The sequence below is a fragment of the Polyodon spathula genome, chromosome 4, assembly GCF_017654505.1.
Source record: "Polyodon spathula isolate WHYD16114869_AA chromosome 4, ASM1765450v1, whole genome shotgun sequence".
NCBI lineage: Eukaryota > Metazoa > Chordata > Actinopteri > Acipenseriformes > Polyodontidae > Polyodon > Polyodon spathula.
The window spans coordinates 49,005,396-49,018,571 of NC_054537.1; the positions used below are offsets into that span (position 1 = coordinate 49,005,396).

General features: G+C 39.3%; 1 protein-coding gene across 1 annotated transcript in view; it reads left to right on the forward strand.

Annotated features, from left to right (window-relative positions):
• The window catches only part of LOC121314605 (potassium voltage-gated channel subfamily KQT member 3-like), a 107,218-nt gene that overhangs the window by 51,025 nt on the left and 43,017 nt on the right, over positions 1-13,176 (forward strand). The window contains exons 2-5 of the mRNA XM_041248040.1: positions 8,120-8,207; positions 9,925-10,051; positions 10,588-10,760; positions 11,293-11,463. Coding sequence (XP_041103974.1) covers positions 8,120-8,207; positions 9,925-10,051; positions 10,588-10,760; positions 11,293-11,463 — 559 coding nt within the window. The remainder of the gene's footprint in view (positions 1-8,119; positions 8,208-9,924; positions 10,052-10,587; positions 10,761-11,292; positions 11,464-13,176) is intronic.

The window sequence follows — 13,176 nt, forward strand, 5'->3', positions numbered from 1 at the left end:
TACTGTAACATTTGCAATTGAAACTAAACTGAAACTTTTATTGATTTACTGGGTGTACTGAATTTAGTATTTGACTTAAATGTTTAATATATGACACTTGCACATTTTAATATATAATGTGTGCACATTCCTTATTTCATTTTTGTTATTTTTCACCACCCATAGTGTTCAACACTTAACAGAGGGTATAAAGAAGTTTGGATCAGAATCCAATATCATCCCTTACAAAAAAGTAACATACTGCATATAGTATACTTAAGTATACTTGTGACAAAATTGTCTGGTTTTAGTATACTATTGGTACCATTATTCTGTCCTATTTTGGCGTAAGTTCTGTATACTTGCAGTATACAACTTTGTATATTCTTTTTATAAATAATGCAATGTAGTTCTCAAATATTGGACATTTCTTAGTTTGTATCTAACTTCTCTTTTGCATACCTGCATTGCCTCTTGCTAGATGTGCACCTCTAGATTCTGACAAATACTTTTAGAAAACCAGGAGAACAAGGAGAGACCTTCTGGTCTGGATCAAAAAGATATAACGCTCTGTGGCTGCCTGCCAATGTGGATAACTATCGAAAACCAGTAGAAATTAATGGAAGTCTAGAAAAAGTATGGACTTTTGATGTTGAAAAAGTATATAAGAACATAAGAAAGTTGACAAATGAGTGGAGGCCATTTGGCCCATCTTGCTCGTTTGGTTGTTAGTAGCTTATTGATCCCAGAGACTCATCAAGCATCTTCTTGAATGATCCCAGGGTGTCAGCTTCAACAACATTACTGGGGAGTGGGTTCTAGACACTCACAAATCTCTGTGTTAAAAAAAGTGCCTCCTATTTTCTGTTCTGAATGCCCCTTTGTCGAATATGCATTTGTGATCCATGGTCCTTGTTTCTTTTTTGAGGTCGAAAAAGTCCCTTGTTGTCTTACTTTTTTATGACTGCTACCTTATAAAATTTTGAGCGCTTGAATCAAGTCACCACATAGTCCTCTTTGTTCAAGACTGAATAGATTCAATTCTTTTAGACTGTCTGGATATGACATGCCTTTTAAATTCTGGTCGCTCTTCTTTGCACTCTTCCTAGAGCAGCAATATCCTTTTTGTAGCAAGGTGACCAGAACTGAACACAATATTCTAGATGAGGTCTTACTAATGCATTGTATAGTTTTAACATTACTTCCCTTGATTTAAATTCAACACTTTTCACAAGTATCTTGTTGGCCTTTTTTCTAGCTTCGCCACGTTGTCTAGATGAAGACATCTAAGAGTCAACAAAACCCCCTAGGTCTTTTTCATAGATTCCTTCTTCAATTTCAGTATCTTCCATATGATATTTGTAATGCACATTTTTATTTCCTGCGTGCAACCTTAAACTTTTCTTGCTGTTTTGCCATGTGTCTGCTGCAACAGTGTTTGCCACTCCTCCTATTTTTGTGTCATCTGCAAATTTAACAAGTTTGCTTACTATAGGAATAGCAGAGGACCTAATAGTACACTACTGGTTACCTCGCTTCATTTTGAGGTCTCTCCTCTAATCAGTATTTTCTGTTTTCTACATGTTAACCACTCCCTTATCCATCCACATGCATTGCCTTGAATCCCTACTGCGTTCAGTTTGAGAATTAATGTTTTATGCAGGACTTTGTCAAAAGCTTTCTGGAAATCTAAATGAACCATGTCATATGCTTTGCAATAATTCATTGTGGATGTTGCATCCTCAAACAAATCAAGCAGGTTAGTTAGATACCATCTCCCTCTCCTAAAACCATGCTGACTTTCTCCCTGGATGCTGTTACCATATAGGTAATTTTCCAATTTGGATCTTATTATAGTTTCCATAAGTTTGCATTTAATAGAAGTCAGGCTTATTGGTCTGTAGTTACCTGGTTCAGTTTTGTTTCCCTTTTGTGGATCAGTATTACGTTTGCACTTCTCCAGTCTGTCGGTACAACCCCTGTGTCAAGAGACTGTTGCATGATCTTGGTTAGCAGTTTATAAATAACTTCTTTCATTTCTTTGAGTACTATTGGGACGATCTCATCCGGCGCAGGGGATTTGTTTATTTTAAGAGCTCCTAGTCCCTTTAACACTTCTGCCTCGGTTATGCTAAAGTTATTTAAAACTGGGTAGGAACAGGTTGACATGTGGGGCATGTTGTCTGTATCATCCTTTGTAAAAACTTGTGAAAAGTAATAATTTAATATATTTGGTATTTTTTTTCTTTCTTCGTCTGTGATTTTGCCATTTGTATCTCTTAGACATTAACCTCCAGTTTGAGTGTTCTCTTGCTGTTATAATATTGGAAAAACATTTTGGAACTGGTTGTAGCCCCCTTAGCAATGTTCATTTCTATCTCTCGCTTGGCATTACTAACTTCCTTTTTGACTTGTATTTGCAGTTCCAGGTACTCTTTCTGTGTACTTTATTTTTGGTCTATTTTAAATGCTCTGTAAATTGCCTGTCTGCTTTTGGGATGTTCTTTGGGGATCTCTTTCAGTGGATGTTTTCACTATTTTACTCCAATCTGCTTTTGTTAGTCTCTGTTTCATAGCTTCTTAGTTTAACTTTCTAAAATTGTAAACCTTGGCTTTAGTCATTACTTTTTAGGTTTTAAAAATCACTTAAAATGAGACCGTGTTGCTTTCTGAGTTTGCCAGTGGTTCTCTGACCTCTGTTTTAGTTATTCTGTCTTCGTTATTTGAAAAGACTAAATCAAGGCATGCCTCCCCTCTAGTCGGTGCCTTGACAAATTGTGTTAGGAAGCAGTCATTTGTCATTTCCACCATTTCAATTTCATCCTTCGTGCTACCCACTGGGTTTTCCCATTTTATATATGGGGGAAGTTGAAATCCCCCAATAGTATGGCTTCTCCTTTGCTACACACATTTCTAATGTAATTGTATAACAGATTATTTTGCTTGTTGTCTGAATTTGGCAGTTTATAGCATGCTCCTGTTATTATTCCCTTTGAATATTTGTCCATTATTGTAACCCATATTGATTCGGCTTTGTTTTCTTCATCCAGATTTAACACCTGGGCTTTATTTCTTATGTATAGTGCTACCCCTCTGCTTCTTCTATCCTGCCTGTCTTTCCTATACAGTGTATACCCACAAATATTATATTTGTCTCCATCACTCTCAGACAATCACGTTTCCGTAACACCTATCACATCATAGTTAGTTGTTAGTGCAGAAGCTTCAAGTTCTAACATTTTGTTTCTGATACTTCTAGCATTTAGATAAATACATTTAATGGCTGTCTTACCATTGTTGCTCTTGTTTTGATGTGGTCTCTCTTCTGTTTTTTTGTTGATTTCTCCCCCCTTCCTTTCTAATTTAAATGCTTTTGAACCTGCTCGAGGATATTTTTATTTAAGTGCAGTCCGTCCCGCCTGTGAAGATAGTCCTTGTTGTAGAATGTGGTCTAATGTTCCAGATAGCTGAAGTCTTCCTGTATGCACTACATTTTTAGCCATGCGTCTAGATGAATTATTTCCAGCTGTCCGTATGCTCCTTTACAAGGTGCCGGCAGTATCCCAGAAAATACCACCGTTTTTGTCTTGACACTTTTTTAACTTCCTTCCTAGCTCTCTGAATTTGTTTTGCAGGGATTTTGGTCTGTCTCTTCCAATGTTGTTTGTACCGATGTGGACGACTACTACTGGGTCATCTCCTATTCGTTTTATGAGCCTGTCCACGTTCTCAGTAATGTGCGTGACAAAGGCTCCTGGAAGGCAGCACACAGTTGTAGTAAGGGGGTCCAAACTGCAAACTGAATTTGCTATGTTTCTCAATATGGAGTCCCCAAAAATCATGACCTCCCTTCTTTTTGCTGTTGTTCCTTTCGTTCTCTTGAGTTGGTGCTTATCTTGGCGAGAACTGAGTCCAATATCAGCATGAAGTTTTAACACCTACTCTAATGAAAATCTACTGTAGGCAAAATGAAACTTTACCCACCCCTGTAACCAGAGCTTGAAGATGTAGAGTTGATGTAAACCAAATGAAAATTACAAGACACATTTTTCTACTTATACCAAATCAGTTTGTTTACCATTCGTCTGATTATAGTGACATCAACTTGAAAAATAAAATGCCATCTGCTGGAAAAATTGCAGCATTTTTTTTTTACATTTTGTGACTGGGAAATAAAATTAGACATTAGACATTGCTAACCACATGTTGACAAAGAGATAATGCACAGGCAAGTACTCTTCCCTTTATCAAAACCACCAACAATAAAAGTGCATCAGCCACCCCTTGCATGCTTATTTCCCAAATGTTAAATGCTAATGAGGCTAATGACATTTCTTAACTGTGGCGCCAGTCTCTCTCTCTCTCTCTCTCTCTCTCTCTCTCTCTCTCTCTCACACACACACACACACACACACACACACACACACACACACACACACACACACAGAAACACATCTATAGTGCACGAGAAGCCAGTTTGGAGTTTAGTCAAAACATATTTTCTCCTAATTAACATTGCCCCTAGAGCTCACAATTTCTAATATCTAATATTTTACGTATGTGTTGTATGCTTCACCCTCACTTACAGAAATGTATACAGTGTGACAGGTCACACACGCAAGAGTGACCTGGTATCACAGGTCGTAACAAAGGAATTTGACAGTACAGATGAGAAGTAAAAATTATAACCAAGACTACGAGCAAGACTCTTCTAACATTCTAATAGTGTTGGGGGCAGTTTTATATAAATATTTAAGCTATATACTTACGAGTATAGGTTTGCCCTTGATATACAGTTTGTTTAGGGCTGTATTTTTTCACTGTAATGGCTTATTCCACAGATCGGTATTTCAAGATATTTCACAATTAAACATAATGTTTATTAAAGCAGAAAAATAGCATTATCGCATTCATAATTGCTCATTTTATATAGAGAAATAATAACAGCATGTGGCAGAGTGTCTCGCCCGTTTATGTTTATTAGTGTTTTCTGTTGTGTGTAGTGTGTTAATGTTGGTGTTTATGTATAAAATACACGGGATATAAATATGGGTTGCGAGCACAAGTGTTTAAAGTGTATATTTTGTATTTAGGCACGAGGATTGCACAGCAATTCACATGCAAGTAAAATAATATGTGAGCACGGGGAATTACACTTTTATTAATTCACGTGCAGTTGTACCGAGACTCCAAGTGAATTATTGATTAGGAATCAAGTCTCGGTACAGCTGCACAAAAGCTGCATGTTTTCACCCACTCGGGGTTGTGTGTTCGTGAGTGGAAAACTTGTGAGAAAGAGGAGTAATTTGGGGTTTTGAAATAACAATTGCTACAGCGTGCTGGAAGTGCCAACACGGTACTTGTTTGTCTGTTCATCCACTGTCTTGTTTAGTGTTGTCCGTTTTTGTTTACCTTTTTATTTTGTCCTCAAGTGCCATGTCCTGTTTTGTGTGTTTTGTTTAAAACCTTTTGTTTATGATTATTATTAACTTACATTAAAACTCTGGACGTTGTATTGTCACAGATTCACCGCCCTACCTTTGTTGTTCTTTGTCCTTCTTCTGGTCTGACGTCACCCCTGCAAAGCCATCCTGTTCACAGTTGGTGTCAGAAACGGAACAACAGTGCCTCCTAGCGTCAGACCAGGAGTGTTTTTTTTTGTTTGGGAAAAAACAAAAAAATGGGGAAAAGCGCCTGGAGAAAGCAGCAGAAGCAGGAGGTGCAGCAACAGCAGCGCAGGTCCCATTGCATCTCTACCACGCCGGATGTTTGCCTCGTCTGTGTGGACGAGGAAGGGTGGTGCTTCCTGTGTGGCGAGGTCAAGTACCGTCCACTCAGCCAGGGCCAGGCATGGCAGGAGATGGATGCGCCTGAGAATCATGCTGAAGAGGCCCTCCCTGATGTGATCAACCTCCTGTGGGCCAGAGATGGAGAACGATGGGAAGCCTGGGAAAAGCAACACCGCCCAGTGTCCCTCCCAGACATAGTGGAGATGGTAATCCACTACCTGGCTGAAGAGGTGGTGCTTCCTGTGTCCGGTGCGAGGTCAAGTACCGTCCACCCACTCAGCCAGGCCAGGCATGGCAGGAATTGGATGCGCCTGAGAATCATGCTGAAGAGGCCCTCCCTGACTGTGATCAACCTCCTGTTGGCCAGAGATGGAGAACGATGGGAAAGCCTGGGAAAAGCACAACACCGCCAGTGTCCCTCCCATTACATAGTGGAGAGAGTAGCCACTACCGTCTGAATATATGGTCAGAGCTCCTGCTATCTCCCACTTTATCGGGAAAAGCCCTGTCGCTGCCGTCTCCAGTGCCAGAGGGAGAGGAGCCATCTTGCTGTCTCCAGCACCAGAGGGAGAGGCACCCCGTCCCCTGAATGTGAGGGGAGAGCCATACCAGTCCCCTCTGATGTGTTGACGAGGGGGGACTGTGCTCCCCAACCCCGTCACCAGGAGACTACACACCACTCCCACCTCCACCGAGCTGAGGGGAATTTCCTGGGTGGTCCTCCACCAGCAGAGGGTGAATTCCTGCTGGTTCCACCTCCACCGCCATGGGAGGACTGCTTGCAGCTCCCACCTCCACCAGCAGAGGATGAAATCCTACTGGGAGGATGCTTGCCTCGCTCCACCCAAGGATGCCTGCCACCAGCAGAGGATGAAATCCTACTGGTTCCGTCCAAGGATGCTTGCCTCGCTCCACCCAAGGATGCTTGACTCGCCCCGCCCAAGGATGCCTGCCTCGTTCCACCCAAGGATGCCTGCCTCGCACCGCCCAAGGATGCCTGCCTTGCACCACCCAAAGATGCCACGTCTGCATCGCCTGGGGTTGCCTGCGCTCCGCATTGCCTAGGGTTGCCAGCCACTTCACATCTCCTGGGGTTGCCAGCTGCTCCGCATCGCCTGGGGTCACTGGAACTGCTTCACCAGGGGTCGCTGTCAGCTCTGCTTGGCCATAGGAGTCAGTGTGGCCGGAGCCCCACCAGAGGGAGCTGCTGGCTATGAAAAAGGGGGGAGAAGTCAGGAGAACACCTTTCCCCGCAGCAATTTCGCTGCAGGAGTTCTGGGGGCTGGAATCCCCCCAGATGGAGCTGCCGGCTATGAAGGGGGGAGAGGTCAGGAGACCACCTTCCTCCGCAGCAGTTTCGCTGCTGGAGACCATCCCCACAGACAGCCGGGCAGCAGCCAGGATTGTCTTGGCTGGAGGAGCCGGCCTGGGTACAGTCGGCCTGGCCACTATAGCTGTTGGGGTGGGAGGAGGACCTCCCACCATGGCTGCCACCTTTGGCCCTTGCTGCCCCTATTCCTGGGCCGAGGCTATAAACTGGGACTTGGGACTGAGGGGGGAGGTGGCCATTGAGACCAGGTGTGCTGCGCACAAGGGGGGGCATATGTGGTAGAGTTCCTCGCCCCTTTATGTTTATAAGTGTTTTCTGTTGTATGTAGTGTGTTTAATGTTGGTGTTTATGTATAAAATACACAGGATATAAATATGGGTTGCGAGCACAAGTGTTTAAAATGTATATTTTGTATTTAGGTACAAGGATTGCATAGCACTTCACGTGTCCTTTTTCATAAGCTATCTGACGACTACTAAAACCTTCCTTGTGAAATGCAATGATGGCTGAACATGTTTCCGAGGAAGTATTGCTCTTCCCCGTGGCTTGTTTTGAAGTTACAAAATCTATGTGAAAATCATGCTCATATAGCTTAAATCTACTCATTGTCACATTTTAATTACTTCTAATTGAGTACACATGTCAAGATTTGTGAAGTCTTTTCAGAAAATGTGTGTTTTCGTGTTAGATTTCGAAATGTTACATTTTGTTTAGCATAGAAAAACTACAAAGCGGTATGTAATTTAATATGTTAATGTAGCATTATTCAGCAGGTTTCATTCAACTTTTTGAAGCAAAATTAAATAATTCCAAGGTGATGCAAAACTTTTAGCCATAGCTATACGTGTGTTTTTGAGGGCTCTGTAACAGTTCTGGAAAGTTTAAATACATGAAAATCATCTGTCATTGTAATAAAACAGATTTATTTTAGAGATGAATATTTTACTGCAAAAAATGTAATTGATCTCTGGTACAAATACTGATTTCTATATCGTATTTTGAATGTTTTATTTTTCTTCAGATTTTTGATTGTGCTTGGGTGTTTAATCTTGGCCATCTTGACAACTTTCAAAGAATATGAAGAGGTATCAAACTGGCTTGTTATATTGGTAAGTTAAAATTATTACCACAATTGTTATTAACATTATTATTGTATTAGTATATGTTTAATATATTGTACACTACATTTGCACTAAAACATTACTCCTGGATCAATGTATATTACATGCTTCCATAGTTTAGCCTTCTGTGAACCTTTCTTCTACAGAAATTACACATTGTTGGTTTACAATACAAATACAACACAGTAATTTCATTTGAAGGCACATACGGAAGGCTTCCTCCTTGTAGTTTTCTGTGTAATCTGTGAACTAAACTGCTTATTGTCCACAACGTGTTGCAAAACAGGTGTACACTGTGCTTCAGTGATTTACATTAAAAAAGGGATTTGTCCTTTTCCACATCATATCCACACATATATATATATATATATATATATATATATATATATATATCTATATATATATATATATATATATATATATATAATGTGTTTGTGTGTGCAAGGTACAATTGTTTTTGGACTAGTTTGATTGTAATAATTGAATACCTTGTTTTGAATTCAAATCATGTAGAACCCGACCTTAATCAAAAGAATTAGTCTAGACCACATTTCTAGTGAATACAAAGTAACAGTTTCCAGGGTAGGTTCCAGGGTCTGCCTTCCTCGCCTTTCGTCTCCACTTCAGGGTACAAAAGAAATGTCTTTGCAAAGAACAAGAGTCATTAACTATTTAGGTATTCCCTTGAAACAGCAATTCCTCCACCAATATGTTCACTCTTTGTCCGGTTATGTCTGGGATATTCCATCGCAAACTCCGGCACTGCTAGCTCAATAAATTGAATATACTTAATCAATTAATCAATTTATGTCGACTTCAAATGTTTATCCAACTCTTTCTCCGGTGATCAATTGGGGCTAAGTTAAACAAGTACTTCTAGACGTCTCACACAGCGGAAACCCACAACAGGGCAAATACTAGAATAGTTGTCTCATATTAGAGTGTCCGAAAACGGTATCTCTCTCCCAGCTGGTTGCAGGCTGGATATCCAGGTTATCACAGTTCAAAGACTGTATATAGGAGCCTTGGATTTCGTGTCAGGAGCTTCATTTCAATTTCACGCTCACAATTTCGTAGGTCTCTCTCTACCCCTATGATTGATAGTTGAGTTAATTTTGGCAGTGCCTGAGCCCACGTGAAGTGCCTTGTTCTTATTTGGTCTGCTAGTCCTCTTCCTGTCGGCTGGATTTATGTGATGGACTGGTTCCTGTCTAAGGTGTCAAAGCACCCAGAACTGTCTGGTTTGTGGTGCTGAAAGCGTGATTCAGCGATCGTGAAGATAAGCCATGTGTTCAGTATTTAGTTTAAAAGCATTGTTTGTCAGTGGGGGAGTTGGAGACTAGAAACCAACTGTATCGACTTAGGTTGGTGTATCTCTACCAAATTTGCTGTGGAGACAGTATCTTTCGTTATTTCAAACCAAAGTATACAAAGAATAGTTTTACTAAAAATATATATAATATATAATATATATAATTTTTTATAATAAAAGAATATCTATAGATATATATATATATATAATATAATATATACAAATATAGGGCACTTTGTATTACTATTCATGTTTAGGTTTGAAAACATATGCTTCTTGTTTTTACGGATGCACTAATGGATTACTACTTCATATACAAAGGCATTGAAAACATATTGCTTCTTGTTTTTACGGATACCTGCATTAAAAAAGTCTACGTCTGTCTTTTCATAGGAAACCTTCACCATTTTCATATTCGGATCAGAGTTTGCTTTAAGAATTTGGGCTGCTGGTTGCTGTTGTCGATATAAAGGATGGAGGGGGCGCCTGAAATTTGCCAGGAAGCCTTTGTGTATTTTAGGTAAAAAATACTCCTTTAACATTTGGTATTTTAAAAGTTTTTTCTTAGGAAATTTTCAGTCACATAATTATATATATATATATATATATATATATATATGTATATTATATACTATATTATATATAATATATATATATATATATATGGTATACTTACTGTTTTACTATGATTCACAATGTGGTGACTTTATTCTAAAGGCCCTGGCTTTCTCATCTGAGGTTTATAGGCGGCAGGTTAAGAAACCTATCCTTGAACTGAGTTACAGTATGGTTGTTCAAGAGACCCTTGTTGACAGAAGGTTACCTTGGTCATTGCCATAGCAACACTTATAATGGACATCTCTCTCCTATTGTTGTGGGGATTGCTGCCTATTTTGAATTGGACAGCCCCACTGTCACTCTGTTCTGACTACTGTTTACCCGAAATGTGATAGGGAAACTAAATGACTGTCCAGTGACTTACTATGACCTGTCTTTTTTGACTTCAAAATAGAGCCCATGGGGAAGTATTCAATTGTTATTTTTTTATATTTGCAGATATCTTTGTACTCATTGCCTCAGTGCCAGTTGTGATTATGCAGAATGAAGGGAACGTGTTGGCCACATCCCTGAGAAGTTTACGTTTTCTGCAGATATTGCGGATGCTTCGGATGGACAGAAGGGGAGGAACATGGAAGCTTTTAGGCTCAGCCATTTATGCACACAGCAAGGTAAGGTTAAAAAAACAAATCTGTGTACTGTAATGCTGAAAGTTGCCTTGAAAACACATGGCTGGTTAGCACTAAGATTGGACAGCCTTACATTAGGATTAGTGCTAAGCAGGGTCTGTGAAACAAGCTGTTAAAGTTTTACTCTCCCATTAAGTGCTAAAAAAAGTTTGTAGTTTATTTAAAATATATTTTCTTTATAGTCACACTCCTGTGATCCATCCCTATTGTTCAGCTGCCTATTACCCCTGTTAACGGTGTACAGATGTAGTAAAATAGTATAATAAAGCCTAGTGAAAGCATGGTAAAATGTTGTAACACCCAGCTTATTAAAAACCTGGCAAACCATGGTATACTATGGTAAATTCAGAGTCTAATATGGAAACCAATTGAAATTACTGTGCATATTTATTGTGGTAAACAATTATAAGGTTTTGTCTATGTTTTATTAAAAAAAAAAAAGTAGGCTTAGTGTTATCATCAGTCTTTTCCAGCCATATGTTAGCTGATTATTAATAATCTCTGTTACTTCTAGGAACTCATCACTGCCTGGTACATTGGATTCCTGTCCCTCATCCTTGCATCATTTCTTGTTTACTTGGTCGAAAAAAATGACATTGATATGGAGTTAACTCCCACACCCACTGGTAACCCAAATAATATCCAGGATTTTGATACATATGCAGATGCACTGTGGTGGGGCTTGGTAAGGAAATCTCAATTGCAATATGCAATAAAGCATGCTGTGAATTCTTGTGTGTGTGTGTGTGTGTGTATGTGTGTGTGTGTGTATATATATATATATATTCTATATATATATATATATATATATCTATTATATATATATATAATATAAAATTTATAACACGGCTTGGAAAAATAACAACCTCTGATTGGTTAAACAGCAGCACATGACCATGCATTACTGGGCACCACTACATTCTAAAAGACAAACTCCCATTTTATGTGTTATTAGTTACAAAACCACTGCCACCACCTCCACTAATTTTCTTTAATATATTTGGGGATGAAACAGATAACTGGTACAACACCAACTTTACGAGTGAGCAGTCACAAGAACAGCAGTCCAGTCTAATTGAAATAATAATAATAATAACTAGAAGTGCCAGGCAGTTTTACGGCTTCCAAGCCCCAGTACCAGTACCAAACACTTAAGCAATTACTGGAAGAAGCAGGTTTAGTTAAAAAAAAAAATGCATCAGACAGCCATTTTGGTTTCAGGTCAACACCAATTTTTTTAAAAGTCAGTTGAATTGCTACAGTGTCAAGGATGATGCTGTGAAGTTTGAAGTTAGTCAGGTAAATTGTTTGTCAACTGACGCAGGTTTAAGTTTCAAATGCAAACGTATAAGTGGCAGCCATCTTGTTTTATAGAGCAGCACCATTTTGACATATTTGTATCCCATTTTTTATTGGGATAACTACCAAGTTTGGAGTTTGTTGGTCAAATGGTGTTCAAACAGCAGCAGTTTGCTGTTAAGGGCGTGTTTCGTTAAAGTTTGTGGCAGCCATTTTGATATTAAAATTTATCACAGCAACTTCTACTTCGCAAACTTGATGCGGATTTGGATGATGATGATATATGCCAAGTTTCAGATCAATTGCTTCACCGGTTCCCAAGAAGAAGATTTCGAAAGATTTTATCGAAAAATGCGTCACGACGCCAATTGCAAGGACACAGCAGCATCATTTTTTCAGCCTTTGACAGCCAATGTATCCAGCTTGTTACCTGTCAAGTCAGAACCTGATCAGTCACACAGCCTGGAAGCAGCAGCAGTTAAAAGTTTTGGGAAGAAAAGAAAAAAAAAAAAAACTTTAACAATAACAATAGGCTTCCCAGCCTTTGGCTTGGAAGCCTAATAATAATAATAATATAAGCGCACCAGCAACTGTCAAGAGTAGACACATAACAATAGATAAGGAACAGCTAAATGAAATAGAAGAAAACAAAGATTGAAAATAATTGGCTTAAAGAAAAAGACTGTCGAAGAAAAAATATGGACTAAATAGATATTTTTACAGTAGAAAGTTTAACATCTCTGCTGACGGTGAGTTTAAAACCAACAAGAACATATTCCTGTCAGTCATGAAAACAAAAGCAGGTAAAGACAAGGCCACACACCGTCCCCTGAATTACCAGCCTGGATTTGATGCATATGTGGGAAACTGAGGCACTGTCCCACTGACTGTGTGTAAAGTCTAGTTCGATTTTCAACTGCCGTGGTTATACAGTACATCCTTGCTCTAACAAACCTGTTTGGGTCCAAGCCTTTTGTTTGTTATATCGAGGGGTTCGTTATAGCGAAAGGACAATCAAAATGAACGATAAACTAACTGTTGGAGTAAGTTAATGAGATGAGACTGTGAATAAAAGTAGAATTACATGCACCTGTTCATC